Source organism: Heptranchias perlo, chromosome 4, assembly GCF_035084215.1.
Source record: "Heptranchias perlo isolate sHepPer1 chromosome 4, sHepPer1.hap1, whole genome shotgun sequence".
NCBI classification, from domain to species: domain Eukaryota; kingdom Metazoa; phylum Chordata; class Chondrichthyes; order Hexanchiformes; family Hexanchidae; genus Heptranchias; species Heptranchias perlo.
This window is the reverse complement of record NC_090328.1, coordinates 14,669,169-14,695,762: the sequence shown is the minus strand read 5'-3', so window position 1 is coordinate 14,695,762 and position 26,594 is coordinate 14,669,169. Positions and strand designations below refer to the sequence as shown.

General features: G+C 46.2%; 1 protein-coding gene across 4 annotated transcripts in view; it reads left to right on the top strand.

Moving 5' to 3' along the window:
* The first annotated feature begins 1,623 nt into the window (after positions 1-1,623).
* hpgd (15-hydroxyprostaglandin dehydrogenase) overlaps positions 1,624-26,594 on the top strand; it is a 50,751-nt gene continuing 25,780 nt past the window's right edge. The window contains exons 1-5 of one of the 4 annotated variants that reach the window (XM_067982508.1): positions 1,624-2,036; positions 5,140-5,263; positions 6,291-6,397; positions 8,588-8,684; positions 18,102-19,422. In XM_067982508.1, coding sequence (XP_067838609.1) covers positions 1,944-2,036; positions 5,140-5,263; positions 6,291-6,397; positions 8,588-8,684; positions 18,102-18,169 — 489 coding nt within the window. In that variant the 5' untranslated portion in view covers positions 1,624-1,943 and the 3' untranslated portion in view covers positions 18,170-19,422. Of the gene's footprint in view, positions 2,037-5,139; positions 5,264-6,290; positions 6,398-8,587; positions 8,685-11,018; positions 11,111-18,098; positions 19,423-26,594 lie in introns of those variants that run through there. The other 3 variants (XM_067982507.1, XM_067982509.1, XM_067982506.1) reach the window with 3 other exon arrangements.

Below are 26,594 nucleotides of genomic sequence, written 5' to 3'. Positions count from 1 at the left end.
GGACAACCCGAGGTTGTGAAAGATGCTTTATAAATTCAAGCCCTTTCTTTCTTCTTTATTTACAGAGGCTAGGGGGTCTGGAGTAGGGGGCACAGTCTAAAAATTAGAGCCAGACCTTTCAGGAGCGAGATTAGAAAACATTTCTACACACAAAGGGTTGTAGAAGTTTGGAACTCTCTTCCGCAAACGGCAATTGATACTAGCTCAATTGCTAAATTTAAATCTGAGATAGATAGCTTTTTGGCAACCAAAGGTATTAAGGGATTATGGGCCAAAGGCAGGTATAGACTTCCAGAAGGCATTCGACAAAGTGCCACATAAAAGATTATTGCTCAAGATTAAGAATCACTGGATTGGGGGTAATATTCTGGCATGGGTGGAGGATTGGTTATCTAACAGGAAGCAGAGAGTTGGGATAAATGGTTCATTCTCGGACTGGCAACCAGTAGCCAGTGGTGTTCCGCAGGGGTCGGTGCTGGGTCCCCAACTCTTTACAATCTATATTAACGATTTGGAGGAGGGGACCGAGTGTGACATATCAAAGTTTGCAGATGATACAAAGATGGGAGGGAAAGTAGAGAGTGAGGAGGACATAAAAAACCTGAAGGGGGATATAGACAGGCTGGGCGAGTGGGCGGAGATTTGGCAGATGCAATACAATGTTGGAAATTGTGAGGTTATGCACTTTGGCAGGAAAAACCAGAGAGCAAGTTATTATCTTGATGGCAAGAGACTGGAAAGTACTGCAGTACAAAGGGATCTGGGGGTCCTAGTGCAAGAAAATCAAAAAGTTAGTATGCAGGTGCAGCAGGTGATCAAGAAGGCCAACAAAATGTTGGCGTTTATTGCTCGGGGGATAGAATAAAAAACAGGGAGGTATTGCTGCAGTTATCTAAGGTATTGGTGAGACTGCACCTGGAATACTGCATACAGTTTTGGTGTCCATACTTAAGAAAAGACATACTTGCTCTCGAGGCAGTACAAAGAAGGTTCACTCGGTTAATCCCGGGGATGAGGGGGCGGACATATGAGGAGAGGTTGAGTAGATTGGGACACTACTCATTGGAGTTCAGAAGAATGAGAGGCGATCTTATTGAAACATATAAGATTGTGAAGGGGCTTGATCGGGTGGATGCGGTAAGGATGTTCCCAAGGATGGGTGAAACTAGAACTAGGGGGCAAAATCTTAGAATAAGGGGCTGCTCCTTCAAAACTGAGATGAGGGGAAACTTCTTCACTCAGAGGGTGGTAGGTCTGTGGAATTTGCTGCCCCAGGAAGCTGTGGAAGTTACATCATTGAATAAATTCAAAGCAGAAATAGACAGTTTCCTAGAAGTAAAGGGAATTAGGGGTTACGGGGAGCGGGCAGGAAATTGGACATGAATTTAGATTTGAGGTTAGGATCAGATCAGCCATGATCTTATCAAATGGCAGAGCAGGAACTGAGGGGCTGAATGGCCTGCTCCTGTTCCTATGGAGAGAGGACATCTACAGCATTAGTGCAGCCAACTGGTTCCTCCAATCTGTGTTTCTTAACAGTCTGCTGTTATCACTTACGCTTTGGAAGAGCTAACCCCGATTGCACAATTGCAGCTGATTAACTTGCTGAAAGGAAACTTCGGACTGCGCACAAGTAAGATGAAACCTCACGCGTGGAGCCTGCACAGGGAGCTGTGCCCAAATCGGACCCAGGTCCCCAGTGCGCTTGATGGGGCGGTCGGTTAGTTTCTGGCAGCGATCGTTGGTCCATCCTGCAAAGCCAGCAATAACCACACGTGATGCAAACATTGGGGGAAGAACCAGAGAGTAAACAGTATGTGTGAGAGAGAGAGAGAGAATAAAAACAACTCGCTGACGTTCACACAGTGACTGCTCTTTACCCCGAGAGTAAGACAGTCGCTCAGAAAAAAAAAAGCCCAGGCTGTGAGGAGGGGGTGAAGCAGATGGATCTCAATGGGAAAGTGGCGCTGGTGACAGGAGCGGCGCAGGGGATCGGCAGATGTTTTGCAGAAGCTCTGCTGAAGCACGGTGCAAAGGTACAAGCGCTCGCCTCCACCTCAGGCTGCGCAAGTTGAGTTTTTGAGTCTTTTTTTTCTGCATTGTTTAATTTAATTGTCTTTTACTCTCTCTCTCCCCCCCCCCCCCTCCGTCTCCCACTCTCTCCCCCCCCCTCCGTCTCCCACTCTCTCTCCCCCCCCCTCCGTCTCCCACTCTCTCCCCCCCCCCCTGTCTCCCACTCTCTCTCCCCCCCCCCCTCCGTCTCCCACTCTCTCTCCCCCCCCCTGTCTCCCACTCTCTCTCTCTCACCCCTGTCTCCCACTCTCTCTCCCCCCCCTCCGTCTCCCACTCTCTCCCCCCCCCTCCGTCTCCCACTCTCTCCCCCCCCCCTCCGTCTCCCACTCTCTCCCCCCCCCCTCCGTCTCCCACTCTCTTCCCCCCCCCCTCCGTCTCCCACTCTCTCCCCCCCCCCCTCCGTCTCCCACTCTCTCCCCCCCCCCCCTCCGTCTCCCACTCTCTCCCCCCCCTGTCTCCCACTCTCTCTCTCTCACCCCTGTCTCCCACTCTCTCTCTCTCCCCCCCTGTCTCCCGCTCTCTCTCTCCCCTGTTTCCCACTCTCTCTCTCCCCCCCTGTCTCCCTCTCTCTCCCTCCCCCCCATCTCCCACTCTCTCCCTCCCCTCCCCCCCTCCCCTCCCTCCCCTCCCCTCCCCTCCCTCCCCCCCCCTCCCCTCCCTCCCCCCCCTCCCCCCTCCCCTCCCTCCCCCCCCGTCTCCCACTCTCTCCCTCCCCCGTCTCCCACTCTCTCCCTCCCCCGTCTCCCACTCTCTCCCTCCCCCGTCTCCCACTCTCTCCCTCCCCCGTCTCCCACTCTCTCCCTCCCCCGTCTCCCACTCTCTCGCTCCCCCGTCTCCCACTCTCTCTCTCCCCCGTCTCCCACTCTCTCTCTCCCCCGTCTCCCACTCTCTCTCTCCCCCGTCTCCCACTCTCTCTCTCCCCTGTCTCCTCTCTCTCCCCCGTCTCCCACTCTCTCTCTCCCCTGTCTCCCAATCTCTCTCTCCCCTGTCTCCCACTCTCTCTCTCCCCTGTCTCCCACTCTCTCTCTCCCCTGTCTCCCACTCTCTCTCTCCCCTGTCTCCCACTCTCTCTCTCTCCCCTGTCTCCCACTCTCTCTCTCCCCTGTCTCCCACTCTCTCTCTCCCCTGTCTCCCACTCTCTCTCTTTCCCGTCTCCCACTCTCTCTCTTTCCCGTCTCCCACTCTCTCTCTTTCCCGTCTCCCACTCTCTCTCTTTCCCGTCTCCCACTCTCTCTCTTTCCCGTCTCCCACTCTCTCTCTTTCCCGTCTCCCACTCTCTCTGTTTCCCGTCTCCCACTCTCTCTCTCCCCTGTCTCCCACTCTCTCTGTTTCCCGTCTCCCACTCTCTCTCTTTCCCGTCTCCCACTCTCTCTCTTTCCCGTCTCCCACTCTCTCTCTTTCCCGTCTCCCACTCTCTCTCTTTCCCGTCTCCCACTCTCTCTCTTTCCCGTCTCCCACACTCTCTCTTTCCCGTCTCCCACTCTCTCTCTTTCCCGTCTCCCACTCTCTCTCTTTCCCGTCTCCCACTCTCTCTCTTTCCCGTCTCCCACTCTCTCTCTTTCCCGTCTCCCACTCTCTCTCTTTCCCGTCTCCCACACTCTCTCTTTCCCGTCTCCCACTCTCTCTCTTTCCCGTCTCCCACTCTCTCTCTTTCCCGTCTCCCACTCTCTCTCTTTCCCGTCTCCCACTCTCTCTCTTTCCCGTCTCCCACTCTCTCTCTTTCCCGTCTCCCACTCTCTCTCTTTCCCGTCTCCCACTCTCTCTCTTTCCCGTCTCCCACTCTCTCTCTCCCCTGTCTCCCACTCTCTCTCTCCCCTGTCTCCCACTCTCTCCCCTGTCTCCCACTCTCTCTCTCCCCTGTCTCCCACTCTCTCTCTCCCCTGTCTCCCACTCTCTCTCTCCCCTGTCTCCCACTCTCTCTCTCCCCTGTCTCCCACTCTCTCTCTCCCCTGTCTCCCACTCTCTCTCTCCCCTGTCTCCCACTCTCTCTCTCCCCTGTCTCCCACTCTCTCTCTCCCCTGTCTCCCACTCTCTCTCTCCCCTGTCTCCCACTCTCTCTCTCCCCTGTCTCCCACTCTCTCTCTCCCCTGTCTCCCACTCTCTCTCTCCCCCGTCTCCCACTCTCTCTCTCCCCCGTCTCCCACTCTCTCTCTTTCCCGTCTCCCACACTCTCTCTTTCCCGTCTCCCACTCTCTCTCTTTCCCGTCTCCCACTCTCTCTCTTTCCCGTCTCCCACTCTCTCTCTTTCCCGTCTCCCACTCTCTCTCTTTCCCGTCTCCCACTCTCTCTCTTTCCCGTCTCCCACTCTCTCTCTTTCCCGTCTCCCACTCTCTCTCTTTCTCCCCTGTCTCCCACTCTCTCTCTCTCCCCTGTCTCCCACTCTCTCTCTCTCCCCTGTCTCCCACTCTCTCTCTCTCCCCTGTCTCCCACTCTCTCTCTCCCCTGTCTCCCACTCTCTCTCTCCCCTGTCTCCCACTCTCTCTCTCCCCTGTCTCCCACTCTCTCTCTCCCCTGTCTCCCACTCTCTCTCTCCCCTGTCTCCCACTCTCTCTCTCCCCTGTCTCCCACTCTCTCTCACCCCTGTCTCCCACTCTCTCTCACCCCTGTCTCCCACTCTCTCTCTCCCCTGTCTCCCACTCTCTCTCTCCCCTGTCTCCCACTCTCTCTCTCCCCTGTCTCCCACTCTCTCTCTCCCCTGTCTCCCACTCTCTCTCTCCCTCCTGCCTCTCTTCCCCCCCACACTCTCCCTCCTGCCTCTCTTACTTCCCACCACACTCTCCCTCCTGCCTCTCTTCTCACCGACCCCCCACACTCTCCCTCCTGCCTCTCTTCTCACCGACCCCCCCACACTCTCCCTCCTGCCTCTCTTCTCACTCTCCCCCACACTCTCCCTCCTGCCTCTCTTCTCACCGACCCCCCCACACTCTCCCTCCTGCCTCTCTTCTCACCGACCCCCCCACACTCTCCCTCCTGCCTCTCTTCTCACCCCTCACACTCTCCCTCCTGCCTCCCTTCCCGCCCACCTCCCCCTCACTCTCCCTCCTGCCTCCCTTCCTCCATACCTAGGTGGCTCTTGTAGATTTGAATGGAAGCACTGGTGAAGCCTGTAAGGAGGCATTAGATGGGGAATTTGGTGCTGCCTGCAGTTTATTCATAACATGCGACGTGGGATCAGAGGAACAGTTGAAACGTAAGTGGTTCAGGACGAGTGTTTGTCCTCTAATAATAGAGGGGGTCTTGCCCCCGCCCCTCTTTTTTTTGGTAGTTTAGACATCGTAACTTCAAGTTGCCTGATGCAACAAACATTTTGCAGAAGTAAGGACATAATGAATTGTAATATGATCGGCAGCATTTCATGTTGGTTTTGCATGGGTGTGCAGGTTAATGATTGCAGTAAGATGGACTTTATAATATGTCCTTTGAGTAAATGTCAAATAAGCACATACACAAACCCATACACACATACATATATGAATACACACACGCACACACCAGAAATTACAGTGACAGATGTTATCTGATAAACACTTAACACCTTCATATCAAATGACTCCCTCTGCTATTTTAATGGAGGAATTAACCCATTTAAAATTAATATTACCAAGGTGTTAAGTTGGTCGGATAACCATTGTAGTTTCCAGGAGAGTATCTTATAACATTAAAAAGTCTCAAGAATATATTACTTTTTTTTAAAGAGTGCAATGACTGTTATTTATGTAGGCAATTTTCTTACTTATAATTAGTGTTAGAAGATTGTCTTTTGTGCAACAGGGAATGAATCACCCTGAGGGGCTGCTGAAGCCGGGCCAATTCAGCATTTTCCAGGCAATTAGATGACGACCCGAACTATTAAAATTGCTGCAGGAGAGCAACATATGGGATTATAATAAACAACAACTTGCATTTATATAGCGCCTTTAAAGTAGTAAAACGACCCAAGGCGCTTCACAGGAGTGTAAATCAGACAAAAATTGACACTGAGCCAAAGAAGGAGATATTAGGACAGTTGACCAAAAGCTTTGTAGATTTTAAACCGTTCCATAAGTGGAGCTTGTACAGGCACGTGGGAGAGAATGGCCTCCTCCTGTGCTGAAATCTGAGTTTTATTATAATCAGTGCAATGCGCATTAACAGTTGTGTGCGAATGATGAAAACTGTCAAAAATATTTTTTAAAAGACTGTTTTCTAGCAATCAAGTATTTCTGTCCTGCGTTTAGGTGCTTTTAAGAAGACAACTGATCATTTTGGAAGGTTGGATGTAGTGTGTAACAATGCTGGAGTAAACAACGAGAACGACTGGGAAAAGACAATCAATGTTAATTTGGTAAGAACCATAAGGTCTCCAGTACGCATTTAAAATTATCCCTTCTTCATACAAAGGCTAGTGGAAATCTGGATCTCTCTTTCCCCAAAAAGCTATTGAAGCTAGGTCAAATATAAATTTCAAAACTGAGATTGATAGACTTTTGTTAGATCTTGGCTAGACCACACTTGGAGTATTGTGCACAGTTCTGGTCTCCATATTATAAAAAGGATATTATAGAGGCATTGGAGAAGGTGCAAAAAGGATTCACCAAGGATGATACCAAAACTCAGAGGATATAATTAACATGAAAGACCAAACAGACTAGGGCTCTTTTCTCTAGAAAAGAGAACACTGAGGGAGTGACCTGATAGAAGTCTTTAAGACAATGAAAGAGTTTGATAGGGCAGATGTAGAGAAAATGTTTCCACTTGAGGGGGAGTCCAAAACTGGAGGAAGAAACTTCTTTACCCAAAGAGTGGTAAGAATGTGGAACAAGGAGTAGTAGAGGCGACTGGCATAGATGCATTTAAGGGGAAGCTAGATAAGCACATGAGGGAGAAAGGAATAGAAAGATATGCTGATAGGGGTAGATGAAGGAGGGAGGGAGGAGGCTCGTGTAGAGCATAAACGCCGGCATAGACCAGTTGGGCCGAATGGCCACTTCCTGTGCTGTGTGATTCTATGATTTTTAATATACAATATGCATATTCCAACATTTTTTTATGGGGGTGGGTGGGAAACCAATATAAATGGGAACTTGTCTTATTGTTTATTTATAACCTGGAGAAAATTTCAGTCCGATTATAAATAATTCAAGGTGGTGCTGAATATGGTGTTGTGTTGCCTGGCTATGACCCCTTGTGTTGCCTGGCTATGACCCCTTATATTGCCTTGTGTACTGAACTTTGCTCACCAAGAAAGGGCTGTGCCCATTCATGCTCACAGGCAAAGAGCCAGTAACTTTTTGATGTATTGAGAGTGCAGGCAGGGGCCTCCGCTTTGTTAAAACATTATGAAGACTCTGCTTAAGTTTCTAAAGCCCCCTGAGGAGGTCCAACCAATTTGTTTTAAGCCTCGTTTGACTGCAGTTATGCACCACACAGTGTTAAGCCCAAGCTGTGTGGGAAGGGTCTCCCCAAATGAGAAGGGTGGAGAGTCTTGCACTTGTTGTGTTCTGTAGTCAAATAGGAGCCTGATCGTGGAGTTGTGCTGCCTGTTTTGCATTGATGCTCGCCAGTAATGGCTCTGCACCAACATGAATATAGCCTAATGACTGCAAGATTATGGTCACAGATACTGTAGAAATGATCCAAAGATACAGACCTTGTTAACTGAACAGAAAAACATCACCAAAATAAAGTAAGATTGTTATTAAACTAATTAAGGACACAAAGTAAGCTGAATAGTCTGGGCTGAAATCCCAGTTAAGATCTAAAATAACTATTTCAAAGCAATACCAACCCACCATTAACTATAAGGGGTCACGTTCTGATCTCGCACTTCCAGTGGAGAGTCTTGTCCACTGCATATCGGAAATTCATGTGCACATTGCGTACAATTTTTCAACCATTTAAAATAATGAATCATAGAACCTTGCAGCACAAAAGGAGGCCATTCGGCCCATCACGCGTGTGCTGGCTCTTTGAAAGAGCTATCCAATTAGTCTCACTCCCCTTGGTCTTTCCCCATAGCCCTGTAAATTTCTCCTTTTCAAGTACATAGCCACTTGCCATTTGAAAGTTACTATTGAATCTGCTTCCAGCACCCTTTCAGGCAGCGCATTCCAGATCATAACAACTCGCTGTGTTTAATATACAAAAAAAAATTCTCCTCATTTTCCCTCTCTGGTTCTTTTGACAGTTATCTTAAACCTGTGCTTGGTTATCTCAGAATTTTGAACACCTCTATTAAATACCCACCCCCCCACCCCACCTTGACCTTCCTTGCTCCAAAGAGGCCAATCCCAGCTTCTCTAGTCTCTCCATACAACCGAAGTCCCTCATCCCTGCTCAGAAAAATCATGCACAGCTTAACCCAAATTTTCCAATATGTGTTCGCTGCCAGGGAACGGAGTGAAAAAATGACATATTTATAATATGATGTGGGAATGCATCTCATCACTTATTACCTAACCAGACTTGCACTTTGTCGACAGATAACTGAGTTTTTTTGACTGATTAAAATTAAATTGTATTTTCTAAATGCCAGACCTCGGTAATAAGAGGAACGTACATAGCTTTGGAATACATGAGCAAAGAGACCGGTGGGAAAGGAGGAGTTATCGTGAACGTGGCATCTTTAGCAGGTAAGGAAAGATGTTTTACCACTATCGAGAAATATTTTTATCAGGAATACAGTTCTGCTAAAATGTTCCGAGTAGGTTCGCAAAGGAAGGATTTACTTTGTCGTCGAGTGAAAAATAGTTCATCTGCAGGAAAAGAATTGCTCAGGATACAGGTGTAATGGCATGGGGATAAAAATCCCAACTTCTGTACTCTCATCCTGCAATTTTCCGCTGATTTAAGTTTAATGGTTAATTGCTGGGCTATGGGAAAAAGAGCAGGAGGGGTGGGACTAAATGGTAGTTCTTTCAGAAAGCCAGCACAAGCCCGATGGGACGAATGGCCTCCTTCTGTGCTCATCATTCTATGATTCTATGGGCTGAGAATGTGCAAACTCCTGATCTGTATACATGGAGCATAGCAGGGCCAGAGAAGCAGAACTTTTGCCCCCATTGTGATTGCACTCAAAAAGAAAATGATTTAAGATGGAACTTAAACAACAAACGTCGTCAACACGCAGCACAGCGGCGAGAAAAGACCGGGTAATGTTAAGGACAAATACCTTGGACCTGATGCCCCACTTCTTGGGGTTTTAAAAGAAATGGCTGCAGAGATAGTGGATGCAGTGGTTTTGATCTTCCAGAATTCCCTAGGTTCTAGAAAGGCCCCTGTGGATTGCAAGGTACTATTCAAGAAAGGAGGAAGAGAGCAAACAGGGAACTATAGGCCAGTTAGCCTGACATCAGTAGTAGGGAAATGCTAGAATCTATTATTAAGGACATAGTAACAGGGCACTTAGAAAATTATGACATAATTAGACGGAGTCAACACGGTTTTATGAAAGGGAAATAGTGTTTGACAAATCCATTAGAGTTTTTTGAGCATGTAACTACCAGGATAGATAAGGGGGAACCAGTGGATGTAGTATATTTGGACGTTCAAAAGGCATTCAATTAGATGCTACACAAGAGATTATTACACAAGATTAGGGCTCATGGGATTGGGGTAATATATTAGCATGGATTGAGGATTGGTTAACAGAAAGTAGGAATAAACGGGTCATTTTCGGGTTGGCAGGTTTTAGCAAAAGAACATAAGAAATAGGAGCAGGAGTAGGCCGCATGGCCCCTCGAGCCTGCTCCGCCATTCACTCAGACCATTGCTGATCTTTGACCACAACGCCACTACTAACTTGTGAGGTGCCACAAGGATCGGTGCTTGGGCCTCAGCTGTTTACAATCTATATCAATGACTTAGATGAGGGGACCGAGTGTAATGTATCCAAGTTTGCTGACTATACAAAGTTAGGTGGGAAAATGAGCTGTGAGGAGGACGCAAAGAGGCTGCAAAGGGATATAGACAGGTTAAATGAATGGGCGAGAAGGTGGCAAATGGAGTATAATGTGGGGAAATGCGAAATTATGCACTGTGGTCGGAAGAATAGAAAAGCAGAATATTTTTTAAAAGGTGAGGGACTAAAAAATATTGTTAGTCAGAGGGATTTGGGTGTCCTTGTACATGAATCACAGAAAGTTAGCATGCAGGTACAGCAAGCAATTAGGAAGGCAAATGGTACGTTAGCTTTTATGGCAAGGGGGTTAGAGTATAAGAGTAAGGAGATCTTGTTGCAATTATATAGGGCTCTGGTGAGACCACACCTGGAGTTTTGGTCTCCTTACCTAAGGAAGGATATACTTGCCTTAGAGACGGTGCAATGAAGGTTCACTAGATTGATTCCTGGGATGAGAGGGTTGTCCCATGAAGAGAGATTGGGTAGAATGGGCCTATACTCTCTGGAGTTTAGAAGAATGAGAGGTGATCTCATTGAAACATAAAATTCTTAGAGGGCTTGATAGGGTAGGTGCTGAGAGGCTGTTTCACCTGGCCGGAGAGTCTAGAACTAGGGGGCATAATCTCAAGATAAGGGGTTGGCCATTTAGGACCGAGACGAGGAAAAATTTCTTCGCTCAGAGGGTTGTTAATCTTTGGAGTTCTCTACCCCAGAGAGCTGTGGGTGCTCAGTCGTTGAGTGTATTCAAGACTGAGATCGATGGATATTTGGACACTTAAGAGAATCAAGGGATATGGGAATAGAGCGGGAAAGTGGAGTTGAGATCGAAGATCAGCCATGATCTTATTGAATGGCGGAACAGGCTCAAGAGGCCGTATGGCCTACTCCTGCTCCTATTTCTTAAGGATGGAGCCCTTTAATAATGGAATTATAAAAAAAGGGAGAGAGAAAGAAAAATAATCAAGCACAGAGGTGAAGTGAATAGGATCTGATTGAATAATGATTGATTAAAAGTGAAGCAGGAGATTATTAAATGATATCAAAGGTTGTCTCATTTGGGCAACAGGAAGAAGCATTAAAGAAATGAAAGATGAAAGAAAAAAAAGGGGATGCAAGTGACTGAGATGGTGAGAGGCCTCGTCAAGTGAGAAAAGTGGAGAATTTGAAATAAAAAGATACATAATTAAAATGTTTGTCTTCAGTTCTGAAGAAGGGTTCCGTTCAAAGAAGCTGTCTTTTCTCTCTGCAGATGCAGAATGATCTGTTGTGTATTTCCAGCATTTTTCTGGTTCAGATTTGAAGCATTTGCCGTTTTTCTCTTTGCTTTGTATTAGTAATGTTTATTATGATAGTGCTACAAACAAGCAACCAGACTAGTCCTTCGTCCCCATTTACGTAGGTTTAGCCATCTTTGGAAAGGGTCTTTGGATATTTAAATATGACTTTATTAGCAATGGACTTTGGATACATGCTGCTGTGCTCCACTGCTGTTTTTTCAAGAAATCCTTTTATCCTTCTGAGAATTTTCAAAATTTTTCCAATCAGATGATCAAATTTGTACCTCGAGCAAAGCGAAATAGTCAATCAGCAAAGTGCTGGGTGCAGTTGGTGAACTTTGCAAGGAAAGCATTAAGGATGTTTTTGCAGTTTATTTTGTATCCTTAAAATAACAAAGGGAAGGAAGCATTGCGTAAGCATAACATGGGCAGAAATTCACTGTATGTACGGTGGTGTTTGCTCATCTGTTGTCTTTGCACTCAGCTTCTTAATCTGTAATTTGTAGATGATCTTTCAGATAAGCTAATATTCACAAGGCAGGGCAGCTATTTTAAAGCAATGGTTTCTAAACGGTTTGCGTGTTGGGGAACTCGTTTCAAATATCGATGCACTCTCAGGGGAACCGGCTGATCCTAACTGTTAAAGGAAAAATAATGTTATCATTGCAGATAATGTTTTTTATTAATGCTAGCAGGTCTCTCACAGCATTAATCTTGGTGAGTTGGAGGGTATTCTGTTTGATAACAATAGGGACCTTATGGGAAAATGTAAAAGGAACTCGGTGACACTTCCAGGAGACGTGCACGATGTACAAGACTTGTATTATTAGTTGACCTCGCGTCCTGACTTGTCCCGGTCTGGCAATGCCTTGATTTTAAAATTTTTGTCCTTCTCTTCTAATCCCTCCATGGCCTCGCCCCTCCCTATCTCTGTAACCTCCTCCAGCCCTACAACCCTGCGCTCCTGCAATTCTGGCCTCTTGCACATCCCCGATTTTCTTCGCTCCACCATTGTTGGCAGTGCCTTCAGCTGCCTAGGCCCTAAGCTCTAGAATTCCCTGCCTAAACCTCTCTACTACTCTCAGAATGAGAATGGTTACAGCACAGAAGGAGGCTATTCGGCCCATCGAGCCCGAGCCGGCTCTTTGTAAGAGCATTCCAGTTAGTCCCATTCCCCTGCTCTTTCCCCGTAGCCCTGCAATTTTTTTCCCTTCAAGTATTTATCCAATTCCTTTTTGAAAACCATGATTGAATCTACTTCTACCACTCTTACAGGCAGCACGTTCCAGATCATAATTACTCGCTGCGTTTTTTAAAAAAAAGTTTTTCCTCCTGTTGCCTTTGGTTCTTTTGCCAATCCAACAGTCACTTTTGCTGATATCAGCTTTTTATTTCCACATTTTTTTTAAAACTGAATTCAAATTCTCAAACTACCATGGTGGGATTTGAACTCACGTTCTCCCGGGTTATTAGTCCAGGCCTACTATTTTACTAGTCCAGTAACGTCTAGGATCACACATGAAGAACTGCCAATTGGGCAGGGTATTGTAGAGCTTATAATGTCAGTGGGCGTGCAGAAGGCATTAGTGGGTTAGATTGTCAACTTGCCGCCCAGGCATAAAACTGGCGATGTTGCTCGGCCATTTGTTATAAAAACCAGATGGGCACTCCACCCCCTATCATGTCTCTGAGATGCCTCAAGGCGCCTCACTTAAATACATTATTTTGAAGTGCAATGACTATAGTGGAAGCAATAAGTTTTAGTAAGTACTGGTATCCATTCAACAAAAAAGAAATGTTTGCTAAACTTAGGATGCGGTCGTTTAGTGGTCATGATACTGCACTAGCAACCCAGAGTTCATCAATACAAATAGAACCATGGCAAATATGTAAATTGGATGCCTCCTTTTAAGTCGCTCCTTAAAACCTACCTCTTTGACCGAGCTTTTGGTCGCCTGTCCTAAGATCTCTTGGCTCTGTGTCAAATTTTGTCTGATAATGCTCTTGTGAAGTGCCTTGGGAATTTTTACAACGTTAAAGGTGCTATATAAATGCATGTTGTTGTTTGTTGTTGTGGAGTTGCACACAAGGAATAAAGAGCAAGTTTAGTCTTCGGGTGAAGTGGGGCTGGAGGGCGGTCCCCATGATAAAATCATACATTCCATATATCGAGTTATATCAAAACTACAGCACAAAAGCAGGTCGTTCGGCAGAACTGATCTATGCCAGCATAAGTGCTCCACACATGCCTCCTCCCTCCCTACTTCATCTAACCCTACAAGCATATCCTTCTATTCCTTTCTCCCTCATGCTTATCTAGTTTCTGCTTAAATGCATCCATGCTATTTGCCTCAACTACTCTTTATGGTGGCGCATCCCATATTCTTACCACTCTGTGTGTAAAGAAGTTTCTCCTGAATTCCCTGTTGGATTTATTAACAACTATTTTGGACTCCCCCACAAGTGGAAACATTTTCTCTACGTCTACCCTATCAAACCCTTTCATAATCTTAAAGACCTCTATCAGGTCACCCCTCAGCCTTCTCTTTTCTGGAGAAAAGAACCCCAGCCTGTTCAGCCTTTCCTGTTAAGGATATCCTCTCAGTTCTGGTATCATCCGTGTGAATATTTTTTGCATCTTCTCCAGTGCCTCTATATCCTTTTTTGTAATATGGAGACCAGAACTGTTCACAGTACTCCAAGTGTGGTCTAAACCAAGGTTCTATAGAAGTTTAACATAACGGGCTCGAATTTAGCAGGCCTGCGGGTTCCCAGTGGGTGGTCCTCCGGGAGCGTGGCCAACACGCTCGGTGAAATTAGTGGGTTGCCCGCGCGATCGTAGCAGGCAACCCACTAATAGGAATCAATTACCTGCTCCTCCGGGGTCCACGGCGCTGGCCTGCGCGTCGGTCGGGCTGCGCATGCGCAGTACGATCTGTCAGCTGGAGGCTCTCTAATTAAAGGGGCAGTCCTCCACTGACAGATGCTGCAACCAATGGAACAAATTGCAGCATGGAGCAGCCCAGGGGGAAGGCTGCTCCCAGTTTAATGATGCCTCACCCCAGGTATTATCAGATGGGGTGAGGAGGAGGGGGAGGACACAGATCTTCCACCCGGCGGGCGGAAGGAAGCGGCCTGCCTCTGGCACCAAGAAGGCCTGGCTCGAGGGGGTCACCTGCGCCACCAACATATGGCCCACCTGCATACAGTGCAGGAGCCGCTGCAATGACCGCAGTAGGTCAGCCGCAGTGAGAACACGAAGTCTTTCCCCTACACTCCGTCTGCCACAACACTGCCCCCACCCCACATCTCCTTCGGCACCGCCAACACTACTCTGTCACATCACCCTTCATACCCACTCAAACCCCATCCTCATCTTACCTCCACCTACTCACCTCACCAGTACTCATCCTGCCACTAACACGCAACCCAATCCTCATACAATCTCATTGCTCCATCCCATACTCACCCTCTCGTGCACCTCCCTCACGGCCAGCCTCACTCAACCTGCCTCCACCTGTGCTGCAGCCACAGGGCATGCATCACATATGTGCAGTAGGCAGCGTAAGGCAAACGTGTCGTGAGCATGAAGTGGGTGCACAAGGGTGTCTGAGGGTTTGTCATGGGTGTTACCTCTATTGAATTTCAGAGCAACAAACAGCACACATTATATTGACACCACCACTGCCATGTCTCCGCGAATCCTGTCCGTTGTGTCCAATAATGCCCGCTCCTGGGTATCACTATGAGGACCCACCACTGATGCCACCCATCGTGTTACTGCAGAGTAGGTGCAGGTGTATTTGCAGGGCTCGTCCGCGCAGACGACTGAGAGACATCGGCGGTGTAGCCGGCTGCACCCTGGAAGGATGCGGAGGAGAAGGTGTGGAGGGCAGTAGTGACTTTGCCAGCGACAGGTAAGCAGTTGGTGCTGGGGCCAGCCAGGAGCAGCTCGGCATGAAAGAGGCTGCAGATCTCCACGACTACATGTCGAGCGAATCTGCGCCTCCCTGTGCACTGCTGCTCGGAGAGGTCCGGGGAGCTGCGCCTCGGTCTGTGGACCCCGTGGCGAGGGTAGTGCCCTCTGCGATGCGTCTCTCTCTGCGGTAGCCCTCCCTCCTGCTGTGCAGGTGGGCGTGCAACAACACTGTGTTGGGGGGATCCACGTCCCTGCGGCGGATGGCGTGGACTGCGAGGCTGCTGGTGCTGGTCATGCTCTTTGTCCTCCGAGGGTGTCCACACACCACCCATCTGGCAGGTGTTGGTCTGAGGGGTTGTGCAGGGTAGGTGGGTGGTTCCTCGGACTGGGGCTGCGGTTTCGTGTCGGTCTGTCCTCTGGCTTGGCGGGGGGTGGTGGGGGGCAGGGGTTGCCCTATGTGACGCGGTGGCCTCCTGCGTGGGTGAGGGCTCTCCCCCGCGGAGTGCACCTTGGCAGCTGCCACAGGCTGCTGGATGCAACACGCCTGGTTGGAGAGAGACTGTTTCCCCCAGTGTGTGAAGCTCACTGCCTTGAACCTAAAATCCCACACTTCCTCTTTTGACAGCTGCTTCAGCTCATTAACTGACCTCAACAAGCAAGGTAAGTAAACTCAAGTGGAACCCCGCTGGCTTTAATTGCCTGCGGGATTCCCACCAGAGGGGCTTGCGCGCGCAGCCCCGCACGTCAGCGCGGTACCCGGAAGTGGCCGGGATTTCGTCGCGATCCGGTCACGTGACCGGATATCGGGATTTTCCGGGCCCCCCCCGCTGGAAACCCGCCGGAATCCCGACGCGAAAATCGAGCCCAACGTCTCTGTTTTTCAATTCTGTCTCTTTAAAAATGAACCCCAGTGCTTGATTTGCCTTTTTTATGGCCTTATTAACCAGTGTCCTTACTTTTAGTGATTTGTGTATCTGTACCCCTATATTTGACTTATGTTATTATTTTAGTTAAACGGCAAAATTTACAGCAATTTGGACTGCAGAAAAGTAGTTTTTTTTGGAGCATATGAGTTTCTCTATAGTATCGGCTGAGGAGCTGGGAGTGGCTACAGCACCACCACTGGCAGGTTGGTGTACAAACATATGAATTAAGAACAGGAGTCGGCCATTCGGCCCCTTGAGCCTCCTCTGCCATTTGATAAGATCATGGCTGATCTGATTGTGACCTCAACCCTACTTTCCCGTCTACCTACTATAGTAATTACAACGTGACCACAATAACATTATCTACTTTATAATGAAATTAGAATGAATGCGGCAGCCAATTTACGCATAGTAAGATCCTACAAACAGCAATGTGATATTGAGGAGATAATCTATTTATAGTGACGTTGGTTGAGGGATAAATATTGGTGTGGGGAGGACTCCACTGCTGCCTCTTCGAAATGGTGTCGTGGGATCTTTCACATCCACCTGAGAGAGCAGGTGGGGCCTTGGTTTAACATCTCATTTAAAAGACAGCACATCCGACAGTGCAGCACTCCCTCAGCACTGCACTGTCAGTCAAGATTTTGTACTCAAGTCTCTGGAGTGGGACTTGAACCAATGATCTTCTGACTCAGAGGTGAGAATGCTACCCGCTGAGCCACAGTTAACACCTAATCCTTGCAGCTCTTGCCATCCTAATTTACAGTGAAGATGTAAATGCTCTTGTTCTTTCAGTTCTTTCTGCACTGATGGACTTTTCTCACATTATGACAGTTTTAACCTTCATGCGATGCTGCATGTTCACCCCACCTTTACTTGTTGTCTGTGAAACACCTCCTTGGTTGGAAAGCTGCCACCACTTTTAGGTAGACCTGGAACAAAATTTCACCATTGTCTTCCTTGGTCAGCCTAAGGTTGGCTCAACCAGACAGCGTTGTCTCGATGGTTGACAACCTCAAAAAAAAATCTACATTTCCTATTTCCTCGGTGTATTTATTTCTCCAGAATGTTATAATGAATCTTCTGCAATGTTCTGCTGTTCCGTGTTGCTTTGTTTCTGACCTGTCAGCTGGTTGCAGACTAAATCCTTACAAGCTGAATGAGCCAAAATTAAAGAGATTAGATAAGTGAGACAATCAGGCATTATTTGGCTGGGTCAGAATTCAGCAACAAGGGCGACTTGTTTCCAGATAACGAAACATGCCCTGTAGCTTGAAATTCTTCCTGAGCTGTCATTTACTTGTTATTACCATTATTAATTTGGGATTTTAGGGCAGGTTTTACAGATTTGCGAAGCTCTGTATTTGGGGGGGTGGGGGGCACAGATCGAGAATTCAAGGATTGAAAGTCAGCAGGCCCAGCTGGATTTTTTTTTTGTCTATTAAAATTAATTTAATGGAAAATCCCACAGGATTCTCTGACCCCCCCCCACCCAGATTGCGAAAGCGCGCTCCCAATGGACGAAGCTCCATGTCAGGATTGCTAAATTGGAAAATCGGCCCTGTTGAGTTTCAAAATAGTTGGAGATCAATAGATTTCTCGGGATTAAATGCTGAAGTTTTACATCTCCAAAGCAGATTATATGATCCCTTGAATCAATTGCCCCCAAAGTTTCTGGGGCTGGAGAGAGCAGAAAGATTGATTTCTGCCTAGAAGGCCAGGAATTTTGGGAAGAGCCTTGGTTACACCAGGATTTCATTTAGTTTGCACTGGCCCTTTAAATTCCAGTGGTGGGGTGGTGGGTGCATGGGCAGATCTTCAAACCACCTCCCATCTACATCAAGGAGGCGCTCAGAGTAGGTGTGAGTCCTTCTGGGAGCTTTAAGAGAATCCAAACTTTTACTAGGGGACAGGTGATGGATCCCAGAGGGGATCGTTCGGCTTCCCCCGAGGCGCCTGCTTGCTCCATGGGGAGCAGAAGATGTAAATAACAAAGGTTTTTATTTTTGGGTCCTTGCCAGCAGAGAGGCGTGACACCGTTCCGACATTCCAGCTGGTGGTTTGCAGCGAGCCCACCGAAGTGCCCTTGTAAACGCAGTGTACCCACCTGGACATCTGGATCCTAGGACGGACTCTTCGGCTACCAATGTGGGCTGGTGAAACGGGCACTCAGCAATGCCAGGCCCATTCAGTTTATATTTTTGTAAATCATTCTTCCTTCTGCCAATCTTCTCCCCTCCTCTCCTGGTGGCACTGACTGTTGCTAGGGTACAATTGGACAGGTGCCAAGTGCCCTCCAGTCCCTCATCAAAGTAGTCATCCTTCATGTGGGAGCCTAGACTGTGAGAAGTGCTGACGATTCTCGAGACTTTCACTGATGTCTATTAGTGTGATATGAGTGGTGTTGTAACTCCACTATTAACGTTAGGGCAGCAGTTCCTCCCCCCCTACTCCTCCCAACTCCATATCTATAGTCTTCCCTCACAGGTGGACGTAAAAGATCCCATGGCACTATTTTGAAGCAGGGCAGGGGAGTTCTCCCCGGTGTCCTGGCCAATATTTATTTATGCCTCAACCAACATTACAGAAACAGATTATCTGGTCATCATCACATTGCTGTTTGTGGGACCTTGCTGTGCGCAAATTGGTTGCCTCGGTTCCTACATTGCAACAGTGACTACACTTCAAAAGTACTTAATTTGCTGTCAAGCACTTTGGGATGTCCTGTGGTTGTGAAAGGGGCTATTTTTAAAAGTGTGAGAGAAACATGAAAACAAGAAGTAAGATTTTGGGGTCAGGAAATGCCACAGACAAACAGGAGTAGGTCATTCAGCCCCTCGAACCAGTTCCACCATTCAATTAGATTGTGGCTGATCTGTACCCTGCTCCATATCTGTTGTTACCCTTAGCTAACAAAAATCTATTGACCTCAGTCTTGAAAATTTCAATTAACCCAGAATTCACAGCCTTTTTGGGGGAGAGAGAGTTCTAGATTTCCACCACTTTGCGTGGAAAAAGTGCTCCTAAATGGCCTAGCTCTAATTTTAAGATTGTGCCCTATTGTTTTGGATTGTTCTGCATCTACCCTATCTAATTCCTTAAAAGCTTTGTAATGTATTATAGGTAGACATACCTACAGCATCTTTTATCTATTGCATGATTGAATCTAGGTGGTTGCTATTGTGGTACTGTTGTAGGCCTGAGTTCCTGGCTGACTATCTTCTGTGTTTCTGTGAATTTGTTAAATTTCATGTCAGTGGTGCTGTCTGCGTGGAATTTATTAATTGGCTTTATGAATGTCTCACAATGCAAAATGTTCATTAAATCTTGGATCACTTGTTTGAGGCCTGTCTCCCTCGTGGAATTTGTACTTAATTTATTGCCTCTGGTCCCTGTTTTTATGAAAGTTGTATTTCTGTAAAAACAATATTTGTTGGAGGTCTTTTGGAGTGCTATCTAGTTCCTTTCTGAACTCAGCCAAGGGTAGTGTCAATCTGAGTGTTGAGAAGTAAAGTGACACCCATTTTAGTTGCTCTTATTTGTTTCCTTTTTTAACCAATCTTTTCCTTCGTCCTCTCCCTGAAGGTGTCAGCTCTTTGTTGCGTACAGATCCAATGGCACCAGGCCTCACCCAGAACCTTGCCCAAATTTTTGTTTCATTAGTTCTCAGGATACGGGCGTCGCTAGCAGGGCCGGCATTTGTTGTCCATCCCTAATTGCCCTTGAAAAGGTGGTGGTGAGCTGCTTTCTTGAACCGCTGCAGTCCGTGTGGTGAAGCTGCTCTCACAGTGCTGTTAAGTAGGGAGTTCCAGGATTTTGACCCGTGACGATGAAGGAATGGTGATATATGTCCAAGTCGGGATGGGGTGTGACTTGGAGGGGAACATGGAGGTGACGCTGTTCCCATGCACCTGCTGTTCTTGTCCTTCTAGGTGGTGGAGGATTGGTGCCAGTTCCTCCTTTGTAAGTCAAGATAGTGAGTACCAGCAGGCTAATCACTTGTGCGTCGCCCACTCATGTTCTCTCTAGGGTTGCCAATTTGTTTGGACATATCCCTGGAGGTTTCGGCACATGACTTCCCGCTTCCAACTGCACCAACCGGTCAAACAGCCTTCTTTTTCCATTTCCAATATATTTGTAACTAATAAACGAAAATGTTCAAAGATAATAGAAAAAAGACACAATTTTCTTTAATTCCCCATATGATTTTTCTCATGGGTTGCTCACAGCAGTGTCCAGGAGATCAATCTTTAATTCCTGGAGACTCCAGGACAATCCTGGAGGGTTGGCAACCCTTGTTTTCTCCCAAGGCCTACACCGAGGCACTGGATAGTAATCCAGCGTTGGACTTTTCCCTCCTTAAACCCGGGCATGTTGAGGCCACTTTGCTGTCTAGCTGCTGTTGGAGGTGAGCTAATTCGACACAGATTACTCAACTTTATTTGTCATGGTTTTTAGTTCTCTGCAATTACTTTCTGGTTCAGCTGCATTTTGCTGTACTTAAACCACAGCAAACTGTTAACCTCACATAGTGCAAAGCCGGAAGGCTTATTGAATGGACATTTTTGGCATCCTTTCTGACAGTAAATTGTTTTCAAACATTATGCTGTCAAATCTCGTTGGAGAGTCTCTTGATGTTGTATTTATTGATTCATCTCAGAATCATATGGTGGATTGAAACAGCTTTAAGGAGTAGGCTTCACTAAGCTTTGGGGAACTTTATTGGCAGACTTAAGTTTCAGTTAAAGGCCAGCTGCAAAAGCCTCAACCATAACACCTCCCTTTTTACCCATCACAAGACATTATTCTAAGACGTGCATAAAAGGCACATCTGGCAGTTTGCACTGAAGCATTGTCTGAAGAACGAGCTTTCACCATGCATGTTTACTTTAATCAAGAATAGGATAACATTATTAAATTTGTGATTAATGACAGATGAATCATCATGTTTTCAGTCGCATGCAGTTGGTCCCCACTATATATGTAACTATGGTAAAGGCTATTTGCCAGCTGCTTGACTTTGGTGATATTGTCTCTTTAAGACGGCGTTGGCACAATACCACTTGATTACCCGAACCCAACCCATGCCACGTTATAGAAGGACAAACATCGCATAAAACGAGGAGCGTACTAGTCACAAATCATAAGAGATTTATAAATCATCATTAAATAGTGGAGAAAATCATTCCCATAGAGATTCCAATTGTTCATTTATTTTTACGACAGTGAACATTGTAATGCTTCTCGTACAGAAACTGATGACGTACATTTATAGGCAAGTCTTAACAGTTTTGACGTGGAGAAATGTGTTACTGAAAAGTCTCTTTTTACATTGAGGAATTCTTTTGAATTTTCCTGATGTTTTCACCACAGAAACAGGGCCATGCAGCTCAACTGGTCAGTGCCTGGTTTATGCACAACATGTACCTCCTCCAACCTCACTTATCTCACCCTATCAGTATATCCTATTCCTTTTTCTCCCTCATTTACTCATCGAGCTTCCCCTTAAATACATCTATGCTATTCGCCTCAACTACTCCATGTGGTAGCGAGTTCCACATTCTCACCACTCTCTGAGTAAAGAAGTTTCTCTTGAATTCCCTATTGGATTTATTAGTGACTATCTTATATTTATGGTTTTGGACTTCCCCCCACCGCCACCCCCCCCACAAGTGGAAACAGCTTCTATGTCTACCTTATCGAACCCCTTCATAATTTTAAAGACCTCTATCAGGTCTTATCAATGGACCGGTCAAATGGGCAGAAAAGTGGCAAATGGAGTTCAATTGGGAGAAGTGTGAGGTAATGCATTTGGGGAGAGCAAACAAGGCAAGGGAATACACAATAAATGGGAGGATACTGAGAGGTGCAGAGAAAGTGAGGGACCTTGGAGTGCATGTCCACAGATCCCTGAAGGTAGCAGGACAGGTAGATAAGGTGGTTAAGAATGCATATGGAATGCTTTCCTTTATTAGCCGAGGCATAGAATATAAAAGCAGGGATGTTATGCTGGAACTGTATAAAACACTAGTTAGGCCACAGCTTGAGTACTGCGCACAGTTCTGGTCACCACATTACAGGAAGGATGTAATTGCACGAGAGAGGGTGCAGAGGAGAATAACGAGGATGTTGCCAGGACTGGAGAATTTTAGCTATGAGGAAAGATTGGATAGGCTGGGGTTGTTTTCCTTGGAACAGAGGAGGCTGAGGGGTGATTTGATTGAGGTGTAAAAAATTATGAGGGGTCTAGATAGAGTGGATAGGAAGTACCTATTTCCCTCAGCGGAGGGGTCAATAGCCAGGGGGCATAGATTTAAAGTGATTGATAGAAAGATTAGAGCAGAAATTAGGAAAACATTTTTCACCCAGAGTTGAGCCACTTCATAGGACTGAACAAATCAAAGGGGGAGGACACAGGTAAAATTCTGACAGGGCTAGACAGACTGGATGCAGGGAGGATGTTTTCCTTGGCTGGGGGGGGGGGGGGGTCCAGAACGAGGGGTCACAGTCTCAGGATAAGGGGTAGGACATTTAGGACTGAGACGAGGAGAAATTTCTTCATTGAGGGCAGTGAACCTGTGGAATTCTCTACCACAGAAGGCTGTGGAGGCCAAGTCACTGAATATATTTAAGAAGGAGCTAGATAGATTTCTAGACACAAAAGGCATCAAGGGGTATGGGGAGAGAGCAGGAATATGGTATTGAGATAGAGGATCAGCCATGATCATATTGAATGGCGGAGCAGGCTTGAAGGGCCGAATGGCCTGCTCCTATTTTTCGATGTTTTCAGCAGATTTCTTCTCTTCCCTGTCTCTTACACTTTTATATCTTGGGCTGCTGTTGAATCGTTGTTACTTCTAATATTGTTACGCAGCTGTCTACTATTCAAGGTCTTTTTCATATTCTCAGATTTCCCTTGGGTCTTTGCTACTCCAGATGATCGCTCTAAGGGTGCATTCATAGTACAACAGTAGCGGTGGTGCGAAACAGTTTCAACCTCCCAATTCTACTAATGGACAACCATTTACTGTTCATAGAATCATAGAACCTTACAGCACAGAAGGAGGCCCATCGTGCCTGCGTCGGCCCTTCGAAAGAGCCATCCAATTGGTCCCACTCGCCTGCATTTTCCCCATAGCCATGCAATTTTCTCCCCTTCAAGTACCAATTCCCTTTTGAAAATTACTATTGAATCTGCTTCCACCACCCTTTTCTGGCATTGCATTCCAGATTATAATAAATCACTGCATTTAAAAAAAAAAGTTCTCCTCATGTCACCTCTCGCTCTTTTGCCAATTACCTTAAATCTGTTTCCTCTGGTTGCTGACCCTTCTGCCAGTGGAAACAGTTTCTCCTTATTTACTCTATCAAAACCTGTTAAGAAGGTTCCTGACCAGACAATGATCCAGTGCATATTCAGAACATGCTGACCATCCAGTGTCAGGTACTTTTCTAATTGTTAGCTTCGCTTATCTGGGTCAGCATCTCCTTCAGGGCCAACGGTTCTTTCAAATGCCAACTGCCCTGTATGATTCACTTACTTTCCCCCCCACCCCCGACAAGTTACCTCAACATTTGCCAGGACACAGATAACTTTACTTGGGAGGTTAAGAAAATAAATGTCTAAAATAAGCACTGAGGAATTTTCGAACCTTTAGGCTGTATTAGTTCTGAGCCACTCCAACATGGTGGAATCAGCATCGCACAGAGTCCGGGGCATTGTGCCTCCTCTAAAATTAATAACATTTCATTGCTGGTTTCACATTACCTGCCTCGCCCTCCTCACAGATTTCAGTCACTGCTGCTGTGTTTGTGCTGCAGAAATGCTGTGTCACTACTAGGGCAGTGACATCCAGCTCGCGAAGTCTAAGTTTGTAGAGTCCTTTCACGTTTTCCCAATGTATTTGTTTGAGCACTTTCACAAACACCAGCAACCTGTGTCAATGATAACTAGTCAAAACAGTGGAGGCCTGACCAAGCTATAGCTACTGGTCTTTATATCTAGAGGACTGGAGTACAAGGGGGCAGAAGTTATGCTGCAGCTATACAAAACCCTGGTTAGACCGCACCTGGAGTACTGTGAGCAGTTCTGGGCACCGCACCTTCGGAAGGACATATTGGCCTTGGAGGGAGTGCAGCGTAGGTTTACTAGAATGATACCCGGACTTCAAGGGTTAAGTTACGAGGAGAGATTACACAAATTGGGGTTGTATTCTCTGGGGTTTCGAAGGTTAAGGGGTGATCTGATCGAAGTTTATAAGATATTAAGGGGAACGGATAGGGTGGATAGAGAGAAACTATTTCCGCTGGTTGGGGATTTTAGGAGGCACAGTCTAAAAATTAGAGCCAGACCTTTCAGGAGTGACATTAGAAAACATTTCTACACACAAAGGGTGGTAGAAGTTTGGAACTCTCTTCCGCAAACGGCAATTGATACTAGCTCAATTGCTAAATTTAAATCTGAGATAGATAGCTTTTTGGCAACCAAAGGTATTAAGGGATATGGGCCAAAGGCAGGTATATGGAGTTAGATCACAGACCAGCCATGATCTTATCAAATGGCAGAGCAGGCAAGAGGGGGTGAATGGCCTACTCCTGTTCCTATGATCCTATATTTGTGATTTTAAACTAGCATTATGACCGAAGGGTCAGCGTCAGGAGGGAGACACGAGGAGAGGCTGACTAGCAAGGCTTGCTAAATTGATCAGGCAGAGTGCCAAATTAAATTTGTTGACTGAAGGAGATATGCTCAGAGTTTAGTACAAATCTTTCCATGCCCTTGCTCCACCATATATATTCAAAGAAGAGCAGGAATGTTCTCCCACTGCCCTGGCCAACTTTTATCCCTCAACTAACACAACTGAAACAGTTTAACAGGTCGTTTATCTCATTGATGTTTGTGGGGCCTTGCTGTGCACAATCTGGCTACTGAATTTGCCTACGTAATAACAGTGGTTCATTGCTCGTGAAGCGCTACATAAATGCAAGTTCTTTCTTCTTACCACTGCAACCTTCTCGGGCTCTACATCTCACTCATGCCCTCCGTTTTTCTGATTCTGATCTCTTGGGTGTTCCTCTTCCCTCCATTTCATGGCGGAGGGCTTCGGTCACCTTGCCCCGCATTCTAGAGCTCTCTCCCTAAACCCTTCCACCTCGCCACATTTCACCCCATCTTGAAAAGCGTCCTTTAAAGTAGTGTCAGCATGGCTTAGTTGGTTTAATCTTCATATAGACTGAGCAAATCAAATTGGTAAAGGTAGTTTGGAGGACGAGTTCCTGGAATGCATTCGAGACTGTTACCTAGAGCAATACGTCATGGAACCAACCAGGGAACAGGCTATTTTAGATCTTGTATTATGTAATGAGACAGGGTTAATTAGTAATCTCACAGTAAGGGATCCTCTGGGGAAGAGTGATCATAATATGATAGAAATTCACATTAAGTTTAAGAATGACGTACTTAAGTCAGAAACTAGAGTCTTAAACTTAAATAAAGTCAATTACATAGGTATGAGGGACGAGTTGGCTAAGGTAGATTGGGAAATTAAATTAAAGGGTATGATGGTTGAAAGGCATGGCAAACATTTAAAGAAATATTTCAATATTCTCAACAAATATACATTCCATTGAGAAAAAAAACTCCACTGGAAAAGTGATCTATCCGTGGCTAACTAAAGAAGTTAAGGATAGTATCAGATTAAAAGAAGAGGCCTATAATGTTGCCAAGAAGATTAGTAAGCCTGAGGATTGAGAGAGTTTTAGAAACCAGCAAAGGACGACCAAAAAATTGATAAAAAGAGAGAAAATAGAATATGAAAGTAAACTAGCAAGATATATAAAAACGGATTTTTAGAGCTTCTACAAGTATGTAAAAAGGAAGAGAGTAGCAAAAGTAAACGTTGGTCCCTTAGAGGCTGAGACAGGAGAAATTATAATGGGGAATTAGGAAATGGCAGATGCGTTAAACAAATATTTTGTATCTGTCTTCACAGTAGAAGACACAAAATAAATAGCAGAAGTAGTGGGGAACCAAGGGTCTAATGAGAGTGAAGAACTTAAAGTAATTAATATCAGTAAAGAAAAAGTACTTGAGAACCTAATGGGACTAAAAGCTGATAAATCCCCTGGACCTGATGGCCTTCATCTGATGGTTCTAAAAGAGGTGGCTGCAGAGATAGTGGATGCATTGGTTATGATCTTCCAAAATTCCCGAGATTCTAGAACAGTCCCAGCGGATTGGAAGGTAGCAAATGTGACCCCGCTATTCAAGAACTGAGGGGAAGAGAAAATAGGGAACGATAGGCCAGTTAGCCTGACATCAGTCGTCGGGAAAATGCTGGAATCCATTATTAAAGAAGTGGTAACAGGGCACTTAGAACATCATAATATGATTAGGTGGAGTCAGCATGGTTTTATGAAACGGAAATCGGGTTTGACAACTTTATTAGAGTTTTTTGAGGATGTAACTAGCAGGGTAGATAAAGGGGAACTAATGGATGTTGTGTATTTGGATTTCC